Below are 23,405 nucleotides of genomic sequence, written 5' to 3'. Positions count from 1 at the left end.
GTTCCAGGGAGACAGGGAACTGCTGGAGAGGGGCCAGCGGAGGGCTGCACAGATGATGAGGGGACCGGGGCATCTTCCCTGTGAGGACAGACAGAGCACTGGGCCTGTTCAGCCTGGAGAAGGCTGAGAGGGATCTTATCAATGTTTACAAATATCTTAAGGGTGAGTGTCAAGAGGACAGGGCCAGGCTCTTTTCAGCGGTGCCCAGCGACAGGACAAGGGGCAACGGGCACACGCTGCAACACGGGGAGTTCCACCTGAACGTGAGGAGAAACGTCTTTACCGTGAGGGTGCCGGAGCGCTGGGACGGGCTGCCCAGAGAGGCGGTGGGGTCTCCTGCTCTGGAGACATCCACACCCGCCTGGACGTGGCTCTGCAGCCCGCTCTGGGAGACCCTGCTTGAGCAGGGGGTTGGACTCCAGTCCCTTCCAACCCCGACCATTCTGTGATTCTTGGTCATGCTTTATACCAGGACTCAGTATGTTGCAACAGACTTCAGCTGCTTCAGGGCCAAAGGAAAAATCATGTACAACAGCAGTTCCCCCAGTTATGCATAAAAACAGCCTTGGAGACCATCATGTACTTGTTGGCCAAGACAGAACCAGCTGGGAGGGATCTCTGGCAGTGCAGGCACATGAGTAGTGATGAACTGAAGAACTAAGAGTTTACCATATACCAAACTCTCAGGCGACCAAAGAGCTGTGCTAGGAAACTTGGCAGCCAGGCAGGACAGTTACTGTCTGTGTGTAAGAGCGTAAGAGAAAGGACCAGGGTCCCAGGGCACCCTTCCACTAGGAAAGAGCCCTACAAAGTGGTAGTTAAAGGCAAGGCAGAGTTATGACAGATATTATACAGCCAACCAACCAAGTGCAGAACTACAGCAGGCTGCTAACAGCCCCGATCCACAGCTGGTGAACCCTGGGAGAGACTGATCAACCAGTGAGGAGAAATGAAGTATGGGAGAGAAACATCCCATGCTAACAGACTAAAGGCGTCAACGGGTGAGAACAAAGCTGGGCCACAGGAGTGCAAGCAGGATCTATTCACAGCCAGCCGTGTTTGATGGATGTGTTATGGCAGGTAAAACTGAAGCCGGAGAGACTGCAGATTACTGGCGATGCAGCACAACCTGTACCAGGGCCTACAAGCAGTGACGAGGGGTCAGCGGTATTGCAAGCTACGTTGCCTGTGAAGCAACAAACTAATAAGGTGGGAGATGTTGTTGGGCAACTCGTGTCAGCCGCAGCAATTTGTGTTTGGCGTCCTTACTGTTCCCTTGCTTTGTTGTGACATTTCACTACAGAACAACGGTGCCTTCAGGCTGCTGGGCAGCTCGGCACGGAGCGGTGCCGTTCCCGGGGAGAAGTTCCAGGACGTCGGAAAACACGAGGCACCGCGACCGCCCGCCCTGCGCCGGGGGAGGGGGCCGCCCGCCGGGCCGGGTGCCCCAGCTCCTGCAGGCCGAGCCCCGCGGGCGGTGGCGGGGCCGCGGCGAAGCCTCCGCCCGCCGCGGGGCGGGGCAGGGCAGGGCCGGGCCGGGCCGGGCGGCGGCGGCGCGGTGCCGTTTGGCGCCAAGCGGCCGTCATGGAGCCGGAGCGGCTGCGGCGGCGCCTGGGCTCCGCGTTCCGGCTGCGCGGGCTGCTGCTGCGGGCGTGAGTAGCGCCGGGATTGGGGCGGGGGGATGCGCGCCGCCCGGGCGGGGGGTGGCGGTGGTCCTTCATGCCTCCCTCAAGGCCGCCTTCTGCTTTCGGGGCGCGCCGCAGGGCCTAGAGTCGTGGGATGTGGTCAGGGACAGGTCCGCACCCCCCGTCGCCTCCTCGGGGAGGTGGCGATGCCTTTCCCTCCTTCCCCTCCTTTCCCCTGCGCTGCCCAGCGGCCGTTGGAGTCTCCTCCGAAGCCCTGTCCTGTGGGCCACTTCCATCCATCCTCACCCAGGACGTGCCCGCCGCGGGGTTAGGTAGCACCAGAAGCTGCCCCTGCTCTCCCCGTGGGCCCCCCCGCCGTGGTGCTGGGGGTTTTGTTGGGCTTTTTTGTCCGCAGCTAGCTCTGACAACTTTGGGATCTCTTTCCTGAGTTACACTTGCCAGTTCTGTACTGGAGGAAAAAAAGGGTATGTCCTAAGGTACATAATAGTGTGTATTAGTTAGAGATTGCGAGGTCAAATAAAAGTGATTTCTACTTGCAGTGGAAGGTGTCATGATTTATAAGGGTGCCTGGGGCTCTGTTGCTCATATTTTCCCTTTCAAGATCCTGTGTTAATATTAGTTCCATTTTGTTTCCGACGTGGATGGGATGTGATTATTTTGGACAATGTCCTGACAATTTCATTAGTGAGGAGCCCAAGTTCAGTGCTCCCGACTGCCACAGTTAAATGAACTGAGACATTTTGAAGGTCAGGCTGTTAACCAAAATGCCAGGTTTGATTGGCCAACAGGTGATGTTGATAAGAAAATTGTTATCTTTAACTGTGAGACTGTAGCCTAAGGATGAGGCAAGAAGCTAATTTCTGATTCTTGTGTTATTTAGAATGAAAATAATTCCAATCTCAGAGATACTGGTAACCTGGAGTGGGTCCTACAGGGGGCTGTTAAGGTGGCCATGGGCTTGAGCTTGCGGTGTGTAAGGGAAGTGGGAGGAGCTGGGTTTGCTCAGTCTGTGGAAAAGAGGGTAAAGATGATCCAACTTGGCGAGAAGGAGCCGGCACACAGAGAAGGGGTGAGAGGCAGGAAGCACAGACTGCAACAGAAGAAATCCCACTTGTCCAGGTCTAGTCACCTTGCTTCAGGAGAGACATTAAAGAAATGGAGAGGGTGTAGCAGAAGGCCACCAAGATATAATCCAGCTCTGGGGTCATCAGTGCAGGAAAGACATGGACCTGTTGGAGTGTGTCCAGAGGAGGGCCACAAAAATGATTGGAGGGCTGGAACATCTCATTGAGGAAAGGCTGAGAGAGTTGGGATTGCTCAGCCTGGAGAAGGCTTTGGGGAGACCTTACAGCAGCTTTCTAGTACGTGAAAGGGGGCGTGTAGGAAAGATGGGACAGACTTTTTAGCAGGGCCTGTTGCGGTAGCACAAGGGGCAATGGATTTAAACTAAAAGAGAGTTGATTCAGACTAGGTATAAAGGAGAATTTTTTACAGTGAGAGCAATGAGACACTGGCACAGGTTGCCCAGAGAGGTGATGGATGCCCCATCCCTGGAAACATTCAAGGCCAGGTTGGACAGGGCTCTGAGCCACCTGGTGGAGTTGAAGGTGTCCCTGCTCACTGCAGGGTGTTGGACTAGACAGCCTTTAAAGCTTCCTTCCAACCCAAATCATTCTATGATTCTGTGATTAGAAGGCTGGAGAACTGGACATGGAAAAAATGTGAAGGATTTGGGTTTATTGAACCTCCAGAAGGGAGGGCTCAGGAGGATCTAATCTGTCTTCCTACAAGGTGGTTATAGAAAGATGGAGGTACTTTATTCTCTGTTTTGCACAATGACAGGGCAAAAGGCATTGGGCACAAGCTTAAAATAAAATCTTCGCTGTAAGAACAATTAAACTTCGGAGTAGTTGACTAGAGAAGTGGTGGAGACTCCCTCGCTGGAAGTTTTCCAAGACCTGTCTTGTTGGGGGCCCTGGATAGCATAATGTAAGGCCTTCCTTTCAGTAGAAAGTTGGACCAGATGGTCTTCAGAGGTCCCGTCCACGTGGGCTTCTCTACAATCCTATGAAAAAATTGTTCCCAAGGAGAGTAGTTGAGCACCGGGACAGGACCAAGAGAAACTGTGGGAACTCCATCCTTGGAGACGTTCAGAATTTCACTGAACAGCGCTGTGAGCAATGTGACCAGCCCGTGCTGTTAGAGCAGAAAGCTGGACCAGGCCACCTTAGGGGTCCCTTCTGACATTAGTCTTTCTATGATTGTATGAAGATGAGGTTCTCTGTGTCTGCTTCTTATCCCCAGTGTTTTCAATCCTGATGATATTTTTTCTTTGACTTAAACCAGTGCAGTATTATGCAGTACTAATTATTTCTACTTTTTTAATCACAACCCATTTAGTGATTATGTGCACATCTGCCAAAATTGGCATAGTTTATGTAAACCATTGAAAATTAATTGCTTTTTGAGCTGACTATCTTCATTGGAATTAGGGATGCTCTAAAGTATCTTGCCGAAGCCTTTGAGTCCATCAGTGAAGTGGAACTCGACAATGTAATTGAAAATGTCATTGATGCCGTTGAAAAACAGCCTTGTAAGTAAACAATTTATTTTTCTTAAGCTTGCTGAGTTTATCTTGCACTTACGATGTTATTTAGACAACAGAGCTATTGGCAACATATGCACTAAGGTATCATTCTAGTCTATGGGGTTGATCAAGATAAATGTGTTTGTTGACATTTAGTTGAATACTGAATTTCTTAATATCTGCAAAAGGTATGCCATTTTAAAAGTTGGCAACCTCCTGACTTTTCCAAGAGTAGTGAGTTTTTTCAGTGCTAGTTACTAAAAGCACCTAGCTGAGTTTCTATGGACATCTTTGCATCTGAAACTATAATTTGAAATATTAAAATAAACCAAAGAAATAATGAGAAAGTAATTCACTTTTTATTCATAGTCCAGGTCCAGAAAAGGGTTAGGGTTGTTGACAGCTATAATCTGAGGAGCCTAGCTGTGATTGCAGGAAGGAAGCAGATAGATTCCTTTGTTCAGAGATCACTGCCTTTGCAGCCAGGTGGAGCCGGGAGATGGAAGTACACCAGTATAGTGGTCCAGCTTATTAATGTGAACCAACTGTGGATGGAGTTTAACCATCACCTGGATATGCTCTGAAGCAGCAAGGCAGATGCTGATGTTATCTCAGGATAGTAACATTGGGCAGAAGATGCTGGTAACGGTTGGGGCACTGTAGCACTGGAGAAGCTGTCCAGCTTGGCATGTGAAAGTACGTAGAATTCTATAAATTATTAAATCCAAAAGTGCAATCCAGAAAACTCCTGGAAAATCCCATAAAAACGTGAGACACTCAAAGAGCTGAGCTTTTGTTGGTAGAGTTCTCATGACCCACTTGGTTCTGAGCATGCCTGAAAGTCCATTGTCTTGGCCAGGAGTATTTTGTCTGGGGACTGCCTCCTGCTTAGCTGGGACAGTATGTCCTGAGGTACACAGTTCCAGTGTCCTTGCTCCTAAGTGTCATGAAAGGCATGGGGTAGTAGCTCAAGATGTACCTGGCACTGACAGCACAAAATATAGGAGTTGTAGAACCTTTAGTTGAAGAATGTGTCTTGCAGACGTAGCACCTGATGCTTGACATATATGTGTGTTTACTGATCAGAGCTCATGAGAACTAGGAAACTTGGGCTCACTTCCAGTTCTTGGCTGAATTCAAATTCATATAAATGTGTTCTACAATAAGTACTAGCCTTAGGTGAGTTCAGGAAACCTTCCCAGCCTTTCATTTAAACCTGATGAAATCAAGAGTGGGTATATGCTTGTTCTATAGTTTTACTGCAGCGTGGATTACAGAATCTATGACTTTATATCCTTTCACTGGTTATGGGATAACAGATCATAGCTGATCAAACAGGGAGTAAAAGCAGTTTGAAGAACTGGTCCTGGTCTAGCATAAAGTCTGCTGATACAAATTAATGCATCCACATTTTTGAACAAACATGAATTGGTACAAGAAACTCTAGGGCCAATGTAGTGCATGCAGTCAGTGCATTCGCCAACACTGGTCTTTGTCCAGGGTGTAATTTTGTGCTACAAATTCCAATATTGTCCAGTTAATATCCATGAATTGTTTGAAGTTAGAGGTAGAGGTGCAATTCAGAATGCTGGTCTCTCATGTGATTCCTGCTAGCTCCCTTAGTACTCCTTTTGCTCTGCTATTCATCACTGTCTTACAGGAATTGTGATTTTAAGTCCCATACCCTGAACAGGGAGCTCAAGGGCAGGTTTTCATGTATTGATTTCTGTTCCAGAAGCCCAGCAGTTAGGCTTGGCAATGCTGGCCAAGTCCTTTTGTGAATCTGGTGAATCTCAATGGTTTTCCATTCAAATTCAGCAAAACACTAGTGTCTAGAAATATTTTAAAATTTTAATTATCAGTTTAAACCCATGAAGACAACAATGTGCTTATCTTCAAAATTGTGTTAAACTGTTGGAATACTTATTTATGACAACAGTCTGTGTGATAATGTTCTGAAACAAAATTATCCTCCAGAATGTGAAGGCTCAGATCTAACACATTTGTAGTATATTTGGCAGCTTTGCATCAACTATAATTGTGTTGTTCTCCATGTTTAGTGAATTAATGGTGGGCACGGTATGCGTGTGGATTATTTTTTCACCAGAGATGTATCCTTCTGGTAAGAATATTAAGTGATCAATTTGTAAAGAGAAAACAGCATGTGTCATTAGCTTACCGAAAATATGCTTATTTGTGCAATATATTCCTCTGAGAAGACCAAACCATTTTTTGTAAAATATTTAAGACCTCCTAACTCTCTTTCTTACTACTTTCCATAGCGTGCAGTTTTAATCCTTTGAAATTTTCTTTTCAGTGTCATCTAATATGATTGAACAATCCACAGTGGAAGCAGCTGTCCAAGAATGTAGCCAGGCATCAGATGAAACTATGTACGGTGACATTATTTTTTTATTTGATGTTTACGGGAGTTGGTATTCATTCCCTTATTTCTTCTTAGGAAATAAATGTCAGGCATTTTCTCTAGTGCTACACATGCAGTAATTGCTTTGTGCTTTTGTCTTCCTGGTACTGTCTTTGAAGGTTAGTAATGTTCCTTCTTAGAAAATTTGTTCTCATGGATAGGCCTCTAGGGGATTCTAAATATAATGCTGACATTCTGGAATTAAAATGCTCTGGTTATGTGTTACGTGTGATACAGTTTGAATATTAACCAACAAAGTAAACCAGTAGTTACAATCCAGGGAGAACTTGTCACTTCTGTTCCTGTCTTTATTTCCTATTCTCTAGATCAGAATTATCTAAGGTTATTTTTGTGCCTTTCATAAGATACTTCTTTTCTGAATGCACTTGGAAAAATTTTCCTCCGTGGTGCTTGTTTCTGTTTTTTGTATAGCAGGGCAGGTTTTTTTAAAACCATGATTGATTTTCACTCTCTGATAACAAAGTGGAGAGCAATTACTTGAGTTTCTGAGAACTTTATTTGTGATTGTGATGAATGTGTTTCTTTAGTGTTTACGTTGTATATTGAATATTAATGCAAAGCATGAAAATAAATGGTTTGCTAGGTATGCCAATTAGACACTGTGACCCCACAGTTTCTCAATATGAAGCAAATTTGCTTTTTAGTTTTCTTCTTGTCATTGGAACTTTTATGATGTGGATGGTTTGAGTGTGACATTTCTTTGTGTCACTTCATATACTTAATATAATTTTAGCTCCAGAAAAGAAGAGAAATCTCTATGCAGAGATCCTCAGTACAGAGTCCTGAAGGGAAAAGCTCTACAGATCGCAGGGCCAGCCTGTACAACTCTCTTGAATTACGCTGCAGAAAGCTTGAAGGCAAAGTGTTGTACGAAATGCACTCTGAAGCCTCAGACATCAGTGTCTGATAGGCAGTGATGGTTCTCCTGTGCCTGTAAGCTTTCGTGAAGGTTCATGGGATAATTTTATCTACTCTGATGAATTTGATCCGCTTACAGTAAGAGGGGAATGAGAGGCATCGGAGGAGGGAGCTGAGCCTGTAAATATAATGGGATGTATCAACTCAATTAATGGTCTGAAGAGTTGTGCATGTCTGTTGTTTAAACTTACGTTAACCGTGCCAAGGCTGTTCTGTTGTCAAAAAAGATAGCGGAGGATGGTTAAGAGGAGATGTATCCTGCTCTCATTTCTAAATGAATTTCTGAAGACTTTCTTTTTTTGAATTGGAAGATGCAGGAGTATCCAATAGGTAAAGTGAGTGACGCAGGAAAAATGGTGATAATGCAGGGTGATAGTGAACAAAATGAATATAATTTTATTTGGCATGCTTTGTTGCTGTTTGTTTCATGCAGTTCAGATAATGTTGTAAATGTATTCTTATTTCAGAGAAAATGTTTTCAACATTATTGGAGCCTTTGATATTCCACGTTATATTTATAATTCAGAAGGAAAGAAGTTTCTACCGTAAGTCTTGCATATTTTAAATTTCAACCATATCTTGTTTTAAGAAAAAAGCCTCTGTTTCTGTATGATTAAAAGTCTGCTTTGTAATCTTTCCCTCTTGGGTCTGCTCATCTCAAGGCTGAGTGAGAAAGTGAGATAATTTTTTTCTTAGTCTCTAAAGAGCCAGTCAGACTGCATGATAAATGCTGGCTTATAAATAAATGTGGCATTGAATTTTTTCCTAGTCCAGTAGGATGCAACTGAAATGGGGACCTGTATCTCCTGTGGCAGTGTATTCTGTGCTGCCTATGATGTTACTGGCTCTGAAACTTTAGGGTGTTTATTAGATAGTAAAATGTCCAACCATGTTTATGCCATCTAATGAATAAAAGAGACAGTAAGGCTAAGGATATCCATCACAAAATGTAGTTTGGGTTGGTTTTTTTTTCCACAGTTGGCTGTTTAATTAAAAAAAAACAAAACTAGCCTGTCTGTTGCATGTATTTACTTCTTTGACTGTAGCTTGCAACTCCCTGAAGCCCTCGAGGACTTCTAAGGAGAGCTACAGAAACTAAAAAAGAAAAAATTAGGAGCAACTGGTGATTCTGGAGGTTGGAGAAAGGAAGAAGTAATTGGAGGAATTGGTTGTAAATATTTTGCTAGGTAAAGAATTCACCTTTAATAGCAAGTAGCCCAGACTGCTAAGCCAAAAAGAGGCTGTGCTTTTAAAAATCTTAAAGTGGTGTTAGCTGAGGAATGGATAGTGGTGTTCATTGTGAGGGGTTGCAGCGACCTTCATGTTATATGTGATCATATTCTAGCCTTGGTTCATGATTCTGTCAGTCCAGCAAAAGCAAGTTTGCAGTAGGAGTTTTATTCCAGTGCCACTTTCTGGCTTTCCGGGCTATTGGAAGCAGAGAGCTGCTTGAATGCAATCTGCTAACCAAGAGGAAGAAAATACTCTTGCTCATGGCCACTTAAAGACATAACTGCTTCTTAAAAAAATTATTTCTGCAGGGTCCCATTCAGGTGGAAAGATAAATCTCAAGGCCTGTGAGGTAGAGGGAAATTAAATGGATGTAGCCTTCAAAATGCAGAAACGCAGGATCCGTAGCAGAAATCTTTGTCATTGAGTAAATAAATTATGCAGTAGTGTTACAGCAGCCTCCTACAACTTTTAGATCAGTAAGTCATTTTTGTGTGTGGAACATACCTTTTTTAATCTTGATTATGTTAAACTTCTTGCAGTCTGTCAATGACCAACTTTCCTGTACCAAATTTATTTGGAACTGCCAGAGATAAAGCGGAGTTGTTTCGAGAACGCTACTCCATCTTGCAACAGGTCAGAAGAAATTTTGCTTTGTTTAACAAAATACACAAACAGAACGCTGTTTTTTACATTCCTACATGTACAACAGGACTTTGTCAGTCTCTCGGCATTTTCTGTCTGATTATCCCTCAGAACAGGGTCACAACCCTGTTCTTCCTTTTCTTCCACTCACCTCATGAGCTGGGACTGTCACTTGTCTGCTCAGTGCTGTGCTCTGCCCTGTCTCTGTCGGGCAGCCCAGCGATGGCCCTTGAGGGGATGGGGAGCAGGTTGCTAACGGATGACTTGGTAGTCGGTTTTCAGGTGTCTGCACTAACTGCAGCAGGCTATCCACAGCACAGATCCTGCTTGGTGCTGGCAGGTGCTTAGCAGACCTTACTGCCTGTGTGCAACCCTGGCCCGAAGTGTGAGCGAAGCGCCTGGCCACAGGCAGTGAGCACAGCTTTTTGTCTGCGCTGCCCCGTGGGCAGCACGGACATACTCAGCTGCCTGCACGAACTGCTTGTCCTTTGGACCGTGTGGTAGTTGCATGCACAGCGTCAGCTACTCCAGGGCAGCAACAACTCTTGTCTGCCAGGGAATTTACTGGCACTAGGAGTATCTGTACTGCAATTTGGGAACCTCTGCCCTGGAAGACAAGTTAGCCATTAACTGAAGAAGCTTTAGTTCATACAAATCAGGATTAGTGAAACCTGCTGGAATTGCATGCTCGTGCAAACCAGTTGGTTTCTGTGAACAGCAGCTGGAGGTGTCCATAGGGTGTATATCCTGAAGCCTTCTTGTCCTCCACTGTATTGTGTTATTGCACCTCTTTGCCTGCTGGTTTCACATAGACTCTCTGTTGTGCAAGTTTTGTGTTTGCTTATGGTATGTACTCCTTTCTGACCTCCAGAAAAGTGAAGGTTCAGGTCAATACGTGGGTGAGGGCTGGTGGTAGGAATTACTGTGTGTATTACATGGGCTGGTAGCGGTGGGTTTGTTCCAAGGGGTGGCTTTCAGACCGCATGAAAAACGGTGAAAGAAGTGAAAATTTCTACAATGCATTTTCATCAAGCTCTCTGCAGTTTGGCTGGGTTTTTTTACACAGCTGTTTTCGTTGTTTTACCACAGCTGGCAAATAAATACCACACAGCCACTCACTCACTACTCCTCCTCCCAGTGGGAAGGGGAGGAGAATCAGGAAAAAGGTAAAACTGGTGGGTTGAGATAAGAACAGTTTAATAATTAAAATAAAATACAATAATAGTAACAACAACAACAATTGTGATGAGAAGGACAGAGAGGAATAAAATCCAAAAGGTAAAAAACCCCAAATGATGCAGCACACAGTTGCTCACCACCCACTACTGATGCCCTGCCTGTCCCCAAGCAGCAACTGGCCCACCCCAGCCAACTCCCCCCATTTATGTCCTCAGCATGATGTTCTGTGGTATGGAATATCCCTTTGGCCAGTTGGTCAGCTGTCCTGGCTTTGTCCCCTCCCAATTTCTTGTGCCCCTGCAGCCTTCTCACTGGCAAGGCCTAAGGAACTGAAAAATCCCTGACTTAGGCTAACTATTACTTAGCAACAACTAAAAATATCAGTGTGTTATCAGTATTATTCTCATATTAAATCCAAAACACAGCATTGTACCAGCTACTGAAAAGAAAATTAACTCTATCCCAGCCAAAACCAGGACAATCTGTTAGTGTACTTGGTCCTGTTAAAAAAAAAAAAAAAAAAGTGTTTACTTTTAATAGGCCCTGCCCTGAAGAGAAATCTGCTCTTTTCCACATAGTTACCATTTAATACAGTTTATCTTCCCTTGGCCTCTCACCCCTTCTTTCCAGGTAGTCAGAAATAACTTCTTTTGGAAGCATTACAGGCGCTTTGATGTTAATTTTTTGGGCTTAGGTTTTTTGTCCGGTATTACTGATCATCTGTTTCTTAGAAGCAAATTCTTGTCAAAAGAACTGATTATGCTCAACAAATTAAATGTTTCTGGATGAAATAGGGTAAGAGAACTTTAAAAAGTATTTTGGATAGCGGTTGTAATGAACTGGCTTTTCGAAAGTGCTCATTTATTTTTAAACTGAATTACTTCAATTTTGGTTTCTGCAGAGGACTCATAGACATGAGTTGTTTACTCCTTCAGTGATCGTTGCTCATCCTGATGACAGTAGGAGCAAATTCCAGGTAAAAAAAAAAAAGATTTTTTCTTGCAAAGGAAATGGTGCTTATGTTACATTTTAATGCAGTAATAGTTCTCCACTGACATCTTAGTTTTGCCTCCAGTATGAGTAATCAATGCAAACAAGTTATTTTTGATCATTTTTAGCCTGTTTGTCAAAAATGCAGTTATTTGTCTCAGATCAGCATGATGACCAAACCACTGAAAAGCAGCTATGAAGTGCAAGAGAAGCATGGCTTCCTGCGGTGGAAGAACATTAGCTGTTCAGCTTAGTACACTTTGCTTCCCTCTGCTTGGGAATATTTTCCCTGCTTCTTTCTTTCATAAGCACTAAATTCACAAACCTATAGTTGAATAAGGTCATAACTTTAGTCTGTTCTGTTCCCATCTCAGCTTTCTCATATTAAACCCTCTCTACTATATTATACAGTTACTGCGTATTCTGGAAAAAAGATGAGAAAGGGTGTGTGTGTCACTGGGTACCAAATAACAGCTTTTGCTTTGCTCAGCTTCCCTGCTTGTCCCTTTTCAGAGCATGCCATCATGTAGAAAAAAGCAACTGACCTTAGCTGAGTGGAGCCTTTATCTCCATCTAGGCTTTATAGACATCTTTCTCCCTTGACTGCTTCCTATCCTCCCTGTCAGCACTGGCAAATGCATTGCTTATGTTGGTGTTGTAGGATGATTGTCTCTCCTAACTGCAGTTTGATAAAAATAAGTTTGTCCAGAAACTGCAGACAGCATGCTGTGCAATGTCACCTGCATCACTCTAGAGTGTTCTCTGTCATCCAAGGTTCCTCGATAAAAGTCACCACTGTTCCTGCATGGGTGCAGGCTGGCCCTGTGGCTCGGGTTGGATCCTCCTGCTGAGGATCCAGTAACTGCAACTGACATTCTTAGGCAAGAGCAGAAATTGCCACTTGTTCTTTTCAGCTTTAATTCAGTTTTAAGGAAAATAATCACAATAAATATTTACTTGCTAAGCAGTTCTTTATGCTAGCATCAGTTATTGGAAATCTTTTCCTAAACTGTGCTACATTTGACATTCAAAAATATGTCCCTGATTTTTCTAATGAGCCTGTATTTTCTCATAGCTCTTTAGTGTATTTATGTAAAAATGAGTGCTATGTGGTGCGTTGTCTTGCTTGCTTAAGAATAGATACATGGAGAGTTTGATTTAATTCTTATTTGATTCTTCACCTTTGGTTCCAGCTTAAAACAATAGAAACTCTATTGGGCAATACAGCTAAAGTGGGAGAAGTGATTGTGCTTGGGATGATAACTCAGCTTAAGGAGGTAGGTTGCTTTTCATTGTAGAGTATCTAGGTCACCAGTCATTCAACATTGTAATATATTAGAAAATGAGAAGACTTAAATATCTCACCACTTTATTCATCATATATGTCAGGGGCAGAACTCCTATCAACATCAGTGGTGCAAGATCCATTTCCTAAGAAGAGACTTTTCCACAAGCAGGTGGTTCTGGTGTGTGAGGGAAAATGTCTTCTCACCGCAGAATTTTGTAATGCTTTGAGTCAGCAACCAGAACCAGTTACGTTTTTCAGGTGTGCCCTTTCTTGAAACACTGGAGCTCACAGTGACTGTGTTTGGACTTGCCATTGCATTGGACTGTGACTGTAGGGGAGGGGTGCACCAGCAATCCAGACTGCAGCAGCTCAAAGGGGAGGTGCTAAGATACACTTGCTATAAGCAGCATCGTTTCCAGTTCTGCCAGTGTGTTCTAAGATCATGATGTTAAAGACAACTACATTATTTCTGACTGATCGATGATTCTGATTGAAGCATTTATGTGTTTGGATGTATTTTGCTTTATTAATTAATACTGTTTTTTAGGGGAAATTTTTCCTCGAAGACCCTACAGGAGTCGTCCAGCTAGACCTTAGTAAAGCAATATCCTTTTCCTGTGATGTAAGAGTTGAAGAATTTCCTATAGACCTGGAAAATTTTAAATTGAATAATAAATCAGTACTGACTGTTAAAAAATAATGTATCGCGAATTGCAGCTCTGTCTTTTTCCTTCTTTTCAAATTACTTGGTTGCTGCAGCTCAGTGCCCTTGCACAGAGACTGTTAGGAAAAGGTTAGTATTCCTCCCAGTGGAAGCAGAGTGTGTTCCTGTTTGCAGGCTGTTTATGAACTTACCTGCTCAGTTACCAGGTAACTGTCTGGCTCTTAAGGCAGTGAACTTTCAATAGTGTCCAAATGTATTACACCAGCTGGAAAGCAAACTTCGGCTAAAAAGCTAGTTTAAGATTCCTGATCTAAGAAAAATACATTTCTTAACCTTTCTGCACCAGTTCCACAGTGGTTTATATACTGAATCATGCTTTGTTTTGGCAGAAGGTAAAGCAGACTATTTTTCTTAGCTTGTAATAAGTTACTCTGTTAATGGCTGTTGCTGTAGTTACATGTCTGCCAGATGTGGCTGAACAGACAAGTCTCATGTTGACAAGGCTTGACCATAAGCAGTTGGTGACTGAGATTTTTGGCCAAAAGCTTTTCCTGTTACCTTGTGGGCTCTGGAGACAGAGAAGAGAGCTCTGCAAAATTTGTGGTTTTCAGCGATGCCGGTGGGATGTGAGCATCTGCAGCAGCTTTGAAGATTTGCCTTAGTTAGCCTGGCTCCAGCATGCTTGGAGGACATATGACTAGATTAGGAAGACGAACTAGAATAACTGAACAGTATGATTTAACAATCTGAAAATCCTGCTTTCTGTTGGAAAAGCTTTAGTCCTTCAGAGACTTTAATGAGTCTTCTCATTAAGATGATGTAAGGGCTTGCAGTTTTGGAGCCTTGCTTTAGCAAAATAATGGACATTTCTGTTTGTAGGATATTATTCTGTGCAATATACATAATCCCAGTCTATTTTCTAATAATGTATTTTATGCTTCAATTTTATAAAGTAAATAGAAGTTAGGAGCACGAATGATAGTGGGGACAAGTAGTTCCCTATTACTTCTGGGCCTCTAATGGGTGGGAGAGTTCTTGAGAAAGGGTGCAGTTGGACAGAGACTCTTCCAGGACAGGGCCAGCGAAAATGCTTCTGGTTCCCCTACATTCTTACTCAGTTGGGTTGAGATGGTTGTTCATGTGGCTGTGCAGCGAATCCATTCAAATAAGCATCTGGGGTAAAAAATAGTTGGTTTCTTGCTCAGCCTGTTTTCCAGCCAGATAGTTCCCTGGTCTGGTTCACCACTGAACAGCACAGGGACTGGTGCAATCACAAGAGAGGGATTGATGGAGGCTGGGTCTAGCTATGTAGCGCAGCTGCCAACTGTCTGACTAATGTCTAGGACATGATGTTGTTCAAAAAAAGAAAGGTTATTTTGTTGTTCAAAAATTTCTTAGGCTGGTATGAAGATGAAGTTTTTCATGTGAACGCTTTTGGATTTCCGCCTACAGAGCCTTCTGCTACCACTAGGTATAAAACTGACTTTTGGCAGCCTCACTCCATATTTTGTTATGGGTTTCTAAGTAAGCGCATTATTATTTTATAATTTCTGTGACATTAAAGTATGCTATCCTTCCCCATCCCCAAATGCTCCAAAATAAATGCAATTCTAAGGAAGCAATTTTGGGACTTGCTGGTCCACTTGGATCAGTGCTAAAGCCTGTAGTGCTAGCAGAAAAACCCTTCCAAAGGCCATTGGGTTCTGCATATTAATGATAATTGGGATCTAAGCCCTTCTCAATTGCAAAACCAGGTAACTATTACATGGGAATAAGAAATTCCTACTTGCTTAAAGAATGGATGTGGGAAAGAACCCAGGATAAATATTACGCTGAGATGATCTGCTGAGTTACAGCAAGGCAGTGCTCCAGCCTTATGTCTAGGTGACTGCCGTTTCTCTTCCTTGATTTCTTTGTGAGGTACTAAATGATTCTTGATACCATCTGAGCTACCTATCATAATGATAATAATTAAAATGGATTAAGTGAGTCATAATCAAAACTACTAACAATCTGGGAAGAAAACAGAACTAACCTGAATATTTTACTGATGTAGGGCCTTCTATGGGAATGTGAACTTCTTTGGAGGGCCTTCTTCAGCTTCAGTAAAGGCTTCTGCCAAACTAAAGCAGCTGGAGGATGAAAACGAAGACGCCATGTTTGTATTTCTTTCTGATGTGTGGCTGGACCAAGCAGAAGTACTGGAAAAGCTTCACACAATGTTTTCAGGTAGGTGAGAACTGCTTTGACTTTGAGCCATGTTTTAGAGATTTTTTTTACCGTTTTCCTTAGCCCTTAGCAGTTTTGATGGGTGGAGCTGACAAGTGCAGCAAGGCAGTCTGATGCCTAGCTGGTCCTTGGTCCTCAGCTGTGGCTGCGTCCCCTCCTTGGCATTGGCTGGGAAGTTTGACCCCATGGTGAGCTAATTCAGGGAACACCTCAGCAGGAAACTAATTGTCTTTGTTGGAGAATCGGTTCTATGCTGGTTTAGCTTTGTGAATTCTTCCATCGTGTGATCGTTTGAGTGGGCATCCCTGTCAGGCAGGGGAAACTTGACAGTGTAGAGCTGACAGCAAGACAGTGGTTTGTGTACCTTTCTTCAAAAGTATACTTGTAAACAAAAAAGGCAACAATTTTCAAGAGTCCTGTTATTACTGTATTGTGCATTTTTGATGAACTTCCATTTTGAGAACGCTAGAAAAAGCCCAACTGTATTATTTTTTGTAGGATCCCACTGAACCCAAGCCCAAAGCCAGTGCAGTCTCACTCTAATTTTAGTGTCAGCTATTTGCATTTCATGGTTGCTGTTGCATTTGTTTTGGATCTTTCTCTAACAGTTTTAAAAATTGTATTGTATTATACTTTTGCAAGCTGAGACTTCCTTTTCATGAATCACTTAGTACTAATAGTTTTTTGGACAGTAGCCGTTTTATGTGCTGTGACAAGAACACTTCCCTTGCTTGTGAAAGTTCTTCTAGGCTTGTTTTAAAGAAAGCTCCTTACTTGATCAGAGATCAGCAATCCCTTGAATACTTTCTGGTTCTACCAATGAAAAAATGTCAGTTACTCTTAAAATATGAACTGTTTCTTCCACACTTCATTACATTAGTAATGTTGACAACATTTGGATAGCAAGCATGTGTGAGATCTGTGAATTGCTTCTTTGTATTCCAGAGCAGTTTTGGAACAGCTTGTCCTGTCTGTCTTAGGTAGAATGGAAGTGTGAGAGGGTGGCTGCTTTAAAAATAAGCAACATAAAATTACGGGTGGGAGCTGTTACTCACCTAAAGAAAATTGGACACAAATTATGACACTCATCCAGAAGTTACAAAACCAGTTTGCTATCTTGATCAAAGTTGGCAAGATCCTTGAAGCAGACTGAACTTGACCCAAGATGCATATGCTGAAGAAATAAAGGGGCTTTGGTCAGTGAGGTTGATATACTGAACTCAACTGGCAAAGATGCCTACATAGCATTTACTATTTTGAGACTTTTTTTTTTTAATGGGCAAGTAATAAGCTTCATAATTATAAACTAAAAATGATGGCTGAGTGGAATAGCAAGGAAAAAAACATTGATGAGCCATTTCTCTGGTATAAATAATTCTGCCCTATTTACCAACTAGAAAAATAGTGAAGTAAATCCATGTCTGGTACTGCACGTTGGGAAAATTGAGAGTAACCTGGAACGTGAGATGAATGCCTGAGTAGATGTTTTTATTTTTATTTTAGGGATGAGAATTGGGTTTCTTTTTCCACTCTTTGCTATAAAGCATGTGTTTCTGGGTATTTAGTGATATTGTGAGGATTCGTCAGGTTCTTGAAATGCTCAGACAATTCCAGTTACTGTTGCTTTGTAGTGCCAAATGGCGACTTAGATGTTGGTAGAGACCTTGAATTGGAATGATGCATGGGGTTTAATAGTAATCCGTTGCTACCTACCCACTATTTTTGTCTTTTAAGGAAATAATCCATTTTAAAATTGTATTATCTATTTTAATTATACTTTGTTTAATTATATGACCTGGGTCAGTAGTTAGCTGGATACACACAAACAATGTTGTTGGAACTGGGCCTGTAAATAACAGAGGGCTCCCTTGAAGTGACACTTGTACATTGCCATCATTCTTTTTAAGCAAACAAAAGCCTGTATCAAGAAAATAGTTCAGGTGTATTAATAGCAGCAGAGCTTGAAGTGCTGCTTCAGTTTCTGCCTTTCATGGAATGGAATGGAGGCTGAATGTGGAAAGATACTGAAGCGAATGGGTATACTCACAGATACTCTATTTTCCAGGTTATTCCTCTGCACCTCCAACCTGCTTTTTCTTTTGTGGAAATTTTTCATCTGCACCATATGGAAAAAATCAAATCCAGTCACTAAAAGGTAGGGAAGACTCTGTTATACACTCAGACATGTACATTAAATTAAAATAATGATGGCAAAACAAATTAGGAGAGCAGAAAAGAAACCCTCAGTTTCTAAGTGACACATTTTCTAATGTACTGACATATAGGGGTGATTCATATAATGTGTATTTATTGTCTAACCAGCTGTTGTATCATAGATTTCTTTTCTTCTTACTCTAGGTTCTTTGAAGGCTCTTGCAGATATTATATGTGAATATCCCAGTATTCATAAAAGGTACCCAGCGAATTGCTACAAAAAGGGAAATTTGTTTCTTTTGTGAAACCTTTGCTTTACTTAATTGAAGAAACTAGCAGATACCATGTTTTCTCATTACTGTGAGCCAGCTATGATCAGATGGCAAGCTAGTCTTGTGACAGGACTCTTAAGTTTGTTTTGGGAGCAGTGTAAGGTTTTGATTTTATCTAAAATAGCTTGGGCATGGAAGCTGCTGTTCAGTAATCAAAAGTGAAACTGCCTCTGCCTGGAACATTTTCCACATGGATTAAACATAGCCCATGATTCCCCAAAAGTGCTATTTGGGTGAGTCGTTTTCCCCTGGAATTCCCTTGAAATCAGCAGGGTTCTGCCTCAGCAGTGCTGCTTTATAAACTGATGAAGTCTTAATGCTGCTATGAGCACCTACAGGCTTTCTGTACCAGCCCCGGAAAATGTCATCTGAAACGCTGACAGCTGCCTACATGGAGGCACCTCATTGCTATCTTTTGCATTCTGGCATACATGGTTCTCCACGGCCACTAGTTTGAGAACTAACCAAAGCAATGCAAACCTGGAAAGGAATCTTTTATTTATCCCTTCTTGTGTCCCTGCTCTGTGGGAGCCCCATTTTGGGCCTGGAGAACTAAATCCCTTCTACAGACACTGGAATATACAAAGGCAAGTAAGCCAGGGAGGTAGCCAGGCTTTTCCTTTCTATCTTTGAATTTGTAACAGCAGCACCTAAGTAGCTCTGGTTCCTAGAATGGGCCCCAAAAGCTGGAATGGCCACAGCCTGCAGCTCTTGAGATGTGTGGGATATAAGCAAGGATATCTCCTGTACTGATCCTCTGTCCTGTGTCCCGGTGGGGTTCTCATGGTGTGCTGCTGCTGGATTATCTGGGGTCCCTGTATGGGACTGTGGTGCCCATTACACTGAGTCTGAGCCAGGCTGCAAACCTGGTCTCTCCCCCTTCCCACAGTCAGTCCCCCTTGCACGATGAACAGTTCTTAAGATTTCTTCTGCTTCAGTGAGCAGTGGATAGGTACCTTATGCCTTAGCTGTGATTTCCGTGGTTCTTAAGGCCAGGAAGAGCTGTCATCTCTGCCCTGAAATAGGTTATTTGCATGCATCTGTGGAGTAATGGCAATATATAACCAATGTTTAGATACTTCTAGGATCATTTTGCATAAACGTGGTACGTTGAACTTTTTACAGTAGTCGATTTGTGTTTGTCCCTGGCCCTGAAGACCCTGGTCCTGGTTCTATTTTACCAAGGTCAGTTTGCTTCACTTCCTCAAATTTTGTAATTTTGAGTTAAATTGTTAAAGAAAGTAAGAATATTCATTGATAAATCTGTTGCTATTTATTTTAGACCTCCCCTGCCTAAAAATATTACTGAGGAATTCAGACAGCTGGTGCCATTTTCAGTTTTCACCACAAATCCTTGCCGGTAACAGTGTAACTTACTGCTAGTTTTCATGGTGTTGTTTTTTTTTTTACTGAACGTCTAATTTATGTGCAGATGTAATTTTCAAAAACTAAAATTTTGGAAAAATTTGTCCCAAATTTCTCAAATTAATGGAGTTCTTCACTTGCATTAGTTGTAAGTAGTTTTAAATACATTAAGACATAAATAAATTAGTGATGAAGGGAAGTAATGCTAGAAGTTTGATAGCAAGTGTAAAAATCCTGTTCAAAAGGATTACGTTTTTTCTGAATCTGGAGGGAATGAAGGGAAGATGGGAAAGTGTTTTAATTCAAGTGTGCTTTTTCATTTTGCTCTATTAGAAGGAGATCAGCTTTATAACGCAGCTTCCTATCTTTTAGTTTCATCTTAATGTATTTGATTTCATTAATGTTTTCCACTTAGGATTCAATATTGCACCCAAGAAATCATTATCTTTCGTGAAGATTTGGTAAACAAAATGTGCAGAAACTGTGTCCGCTTCCCTAGCAGCAACATGGACATTCCTAACCACGTGAGTGAGTTGTGTTCTGCACTTCTTGCTGAGATCTTGACTTCTTTTTTGATCAGCAAGTCTGCATCTGCTAGGATGCTCTGATCCGCATTCTCATGACACATTGCAAAAGTAACCAAGAGGGATGGTAAGAAGGATCTATACACATAGTATTATTACCTTTCTTTCCTTCTTGACAGTAAAAGGACTGAAACCCCGATACTGATAGATGGCATTGAGTCATTCTGACTGTCCCACTGCAGGTGCCCTTGAACGCAGAACTTCATAGCAGCTGACTGTTAGTGTATGTACACCACCAATGAATGTCCTACCAAGAAACATTGATTCCTAAGGGCAAAGTTTAATATAAATTACCTTTTTTTTAAAAAAAAAAAATTGGATCAATTATCCAGTGACATTTGCAGTAAAGCAGCACGTCACTTTTCTGAAAGGTCACCTGCTTCTTCTGCCTTCCCACTTGAAGTCTTAATCCTGCTTTTTGATACATTGCCACAGCACTCTTGAGTTATGATTCTAGTTAATGAATGCACAGCAGGAGTTGATGTGACTTACTGATATAACTGAATGAGAATGAACCAGGCAATACTGGCTTATTGCAGTGATGGATGGAGTCTGTTTCTGTTTATTTTATAGGGTTTTGTTTGTTTGCTTGACTCAGAAACTTGTTTTAGCTCTTTCTTGTTTTGCTCCATCACAACAGTGCTCAGTTTCTTTGTGAACACAGCGAACCCATTGTGGACAATGTGTTTTTAGCGTGCATGTTTGCATACACATATGTGTATGCTGCAAGCTGTCACTTCCCTGTACTCATACAGGGCTTTCTCATGCTTGGAAAGAAAGGAATCTTGAAGAATGTAGAATTATATATTGTAACACTTCTGCAGATAATAGTATTGAATTGCTTTTGCATACTTCAGTTTTCCTCTGCCTTTTCTGCCTGTCATTAGGGGTTTTTTTAATGCAGCCATCAGTGTAAAAAGATGAATGAGAGAGGGAAATTTTGTAACATTAGATTCAATTATTAGTATCTTTAGGCCTTGTACCCTATTAGTGGAATAACCGAGCCTATGCTTGGTACATAATTTTCTTTCAATAGCAGACCCTTCCACCAAGTTGCTGTAGTGATTTTGGCCCTTTGGGGAAAACAGAGCCTAACGGCAGCTACATAATCAATTAGAAAGAATAAAAGCTTTCAAGGGGCTTGAGGAGAGAGTCTCAGGAACCAAAATAACTTGGTTGGAATTTGCCAGATGAAAAAGGGGATTTTACAGGGCAGCTGGTGTGTGGAGCAGGGCAGCTCCCAGAACAGCCAAAGGAATTGAAATCATTTGGACCAAATGATTTCCTCAGTTCAGGGAAAGACTCTGTTTAAGTGTGGGTCTTGTGGTTAACTAGTACTGCGAGGAAAGCCTTGAAGAAAAAAAACACCCATAAAATTAAAGTTGTGGCAGCGTTGGAACTTCCTGGATTGGAGGAACAGGTAAGCAGATTCTCTGTGTTGGAGAGTCTGATCGATGAAATAGTTGTGACATCCTTAAATACTGGTTGATATGCTTTAGAAAGGACTTTGTGTATTAAAAAAACCCCACAACACAACAAACAAAACAACAGCTGCCTGTTGTAGGGGAGTTGCAGCTTTACTCTAGAAATTGTTAATAATCAGAGGGAGAGAGATACACAAAAAACCATTTCCAGGTTCAAAGCTTCTTTATTAACAGGGCATTAGCATCTGCAGGAATGAATTTGACTTGTAGAAAATGGTCCAAACTAACTATGTATGTTTATGTTGCAGTTTGTAAAGACTATATTGTCACAAGGACATCTGACGCCACTTCCACTGTACGTTAGCCCAGTGTACTGGGCCTATGACTACACCCTGAGGGTGTATCCTGTGCCAGATATGCTCGTCATTGCAGATAAATATGACCCATTCACTGTCACCAACGCTGACTGTCTTTGCATAAATCCTGTAAGATTGCCTTATGCTTTACCAAAATAAGAAGGGGGGGGGGGGGGGGGGGGGTGTGCAGTCACATTCAAGTATGTCTGTTACTATTTGTACAGTGTTTTACTTACGCAAGTGTGGTATATGGATTTTTTTTTACAGGGTTCATTTCCAAGAAGTGGATTTTCGTTTAAGGTATTCTACCCCTCCAACAAGGCAGTTGAAGACAGGTAAATACATTCACTTTCTCATTTAAAAGGATATATGTTCTTATTTGCTGACTTCCCAATTATCAGGAGGAACACAGAAAATCAATTACATAAATAGAGTGAATGTTCTAGCAGTTGAACATAGACTTAAGCTTCATACTTCAGCAGTGTAAGAAATCCAAATGCCTAGAACTAAAATATTAAATTTAGAAATTACAGTCAAATAACAATGATGAGAAGCATGATCCCAAAGGAAAGATAGACTACTACGTGATTTTCAGTAATTGGGACCCAACTGAGAAACAGATTCATTTCCAGAAATGATGCTTGTTACATAGGTTAATTCTTGGTTCATTTTATGATCATCATCCAGCCCAGAAGCCATTTGGGTGCTTTGATTTCACATAATTTAAACCTGTACCTATTAATTCCAACTGTGGTCTTCAAATGAGTGGAAAAAGGGCCAGCTGCAACACCAAAAAATGTTAGAACATATCAAAGGGCTTACAACTGTGATGATTATTTGCCTTTTTGAAATAATGACAGTATAACCCAATGGGAAAAGTATAAACTTACCTTGACTGATTCAGTTTCGTGCCTTGTTGCAGAAGCTGTGTTTTTTCAAATCGGAGTGTGTAACACCCCCCACCTTCCCAAGGGAACTGATAATAATAGATCGACCCATGTAACTTTTACTTGAACATAGAAAATCTCATACCATGAGATGCTTTAAGTCTTTAAATAGTTGAAAGCATTACCAAGTCTTTCACAGATCAAGAAATAGGATAGTATTGTAAATCACCTTCTAAAAAAATCCCACTAAATACTGTTTTCCTTTGATATTTTCAGCAAGCTTCAGGGTCTCTGAATTTCTGCAAGCCTGCAAAATGGGAGTGAGCCTTTGTGAAGCCAACTGTAGCATACATTTTAGATGGATAAATTTTTATGTTATTGCAGACTGTTTATAATAAATGTCAAAGCCAAAAATGGTGTATTTTGTACAGAAATAAACTTCTACAGGAAAAGATACTGGTCTTAGTTTAGATATAGTATA

The 23,405-nt window shown here is 41.9% G+C and overlaps 1 protein-coding gene across 1 annotated transcript; it reads left to right on the top strand.

The window, feature by feature from the left end:
* Positions 1-1,516: 1,516 nt before the first annotated feature.
* POLE2 (DNA polymerase epsilon 2, accessory subunit) lies at positions 1,517-23,378 on the top strand. Its single transcript, XM_055716699.1, has 19 exons — positions 1,517-1,652; positions 4,139-4,239; positions 6,551-6,626; positions 8,065-8,142; positions 9,370-9,463; positions 11,553-11,627; positions 12,835-12,918; positions 13,477-13,533; positions 13,937-13,985; positions 14,992-15,064; positions 15,650-15,822; positions 17,888-17,977; positions 18,181-18,235; positions 19,434-19,493; positions 19,591-19,668; positions 20,089-20,197; positions 21,990-22,166; positions 22,305-22,372; positions 23,201-23,378. The coding sequence occupies exons 1-19, from the start codon at positions 1,585-1,587 to the stop codon at positions 23,217-23,219; spliced, it is 1,584 nt and encodes a 527-aa protein (XP_055572674.1). The 5' UTR covers positions 1,517-1,584; the 3' UTR covers positions 23,220-23,378.
* Positions 23,379-23,405: the final 27 nt, after the last annotated feature.

The sequence above is a fragment of the Falco cherrug genome, chromosome 7, assembly GCF_023634085.1.
Source record: "Falco cherrug isolate bFalChe1 chromosome 7, bFalChe1.pri, whole genome shotgun sequence".
Lineage (NCBI taxonomy): Eukaryota > Metazoa > Chordata > Aves > Falconiformes > Falconidae > Falco > Falco cherrug.
This window is presented reverse-complemented; position numbering and strand designations above follow the sequence as displayed.

Coding starts and splice junctions, on each gene's coding strand:
- POLE2 (XM_055716699.1), top strand. CDS start 1,585: ATGGAGCCGGAGCGGCTGCGGCGGCGCCTGGGCTCCGCGTTCCGGCTG. Junction 15,823..17,887: donor GCTTCACACAATGTTTTCAG/GTAGGTGAGAAC, acceptor TCTATTTTCCAG/GTTATTCCTCTGCACCTCCA. Junction 18,236..19,433: donor TATCCCAGTATTCATAAAAG/GTACCCAGCGAA, acceptor AACTTTTTACAG/TAGTCGATTTGTGTTTGTCC.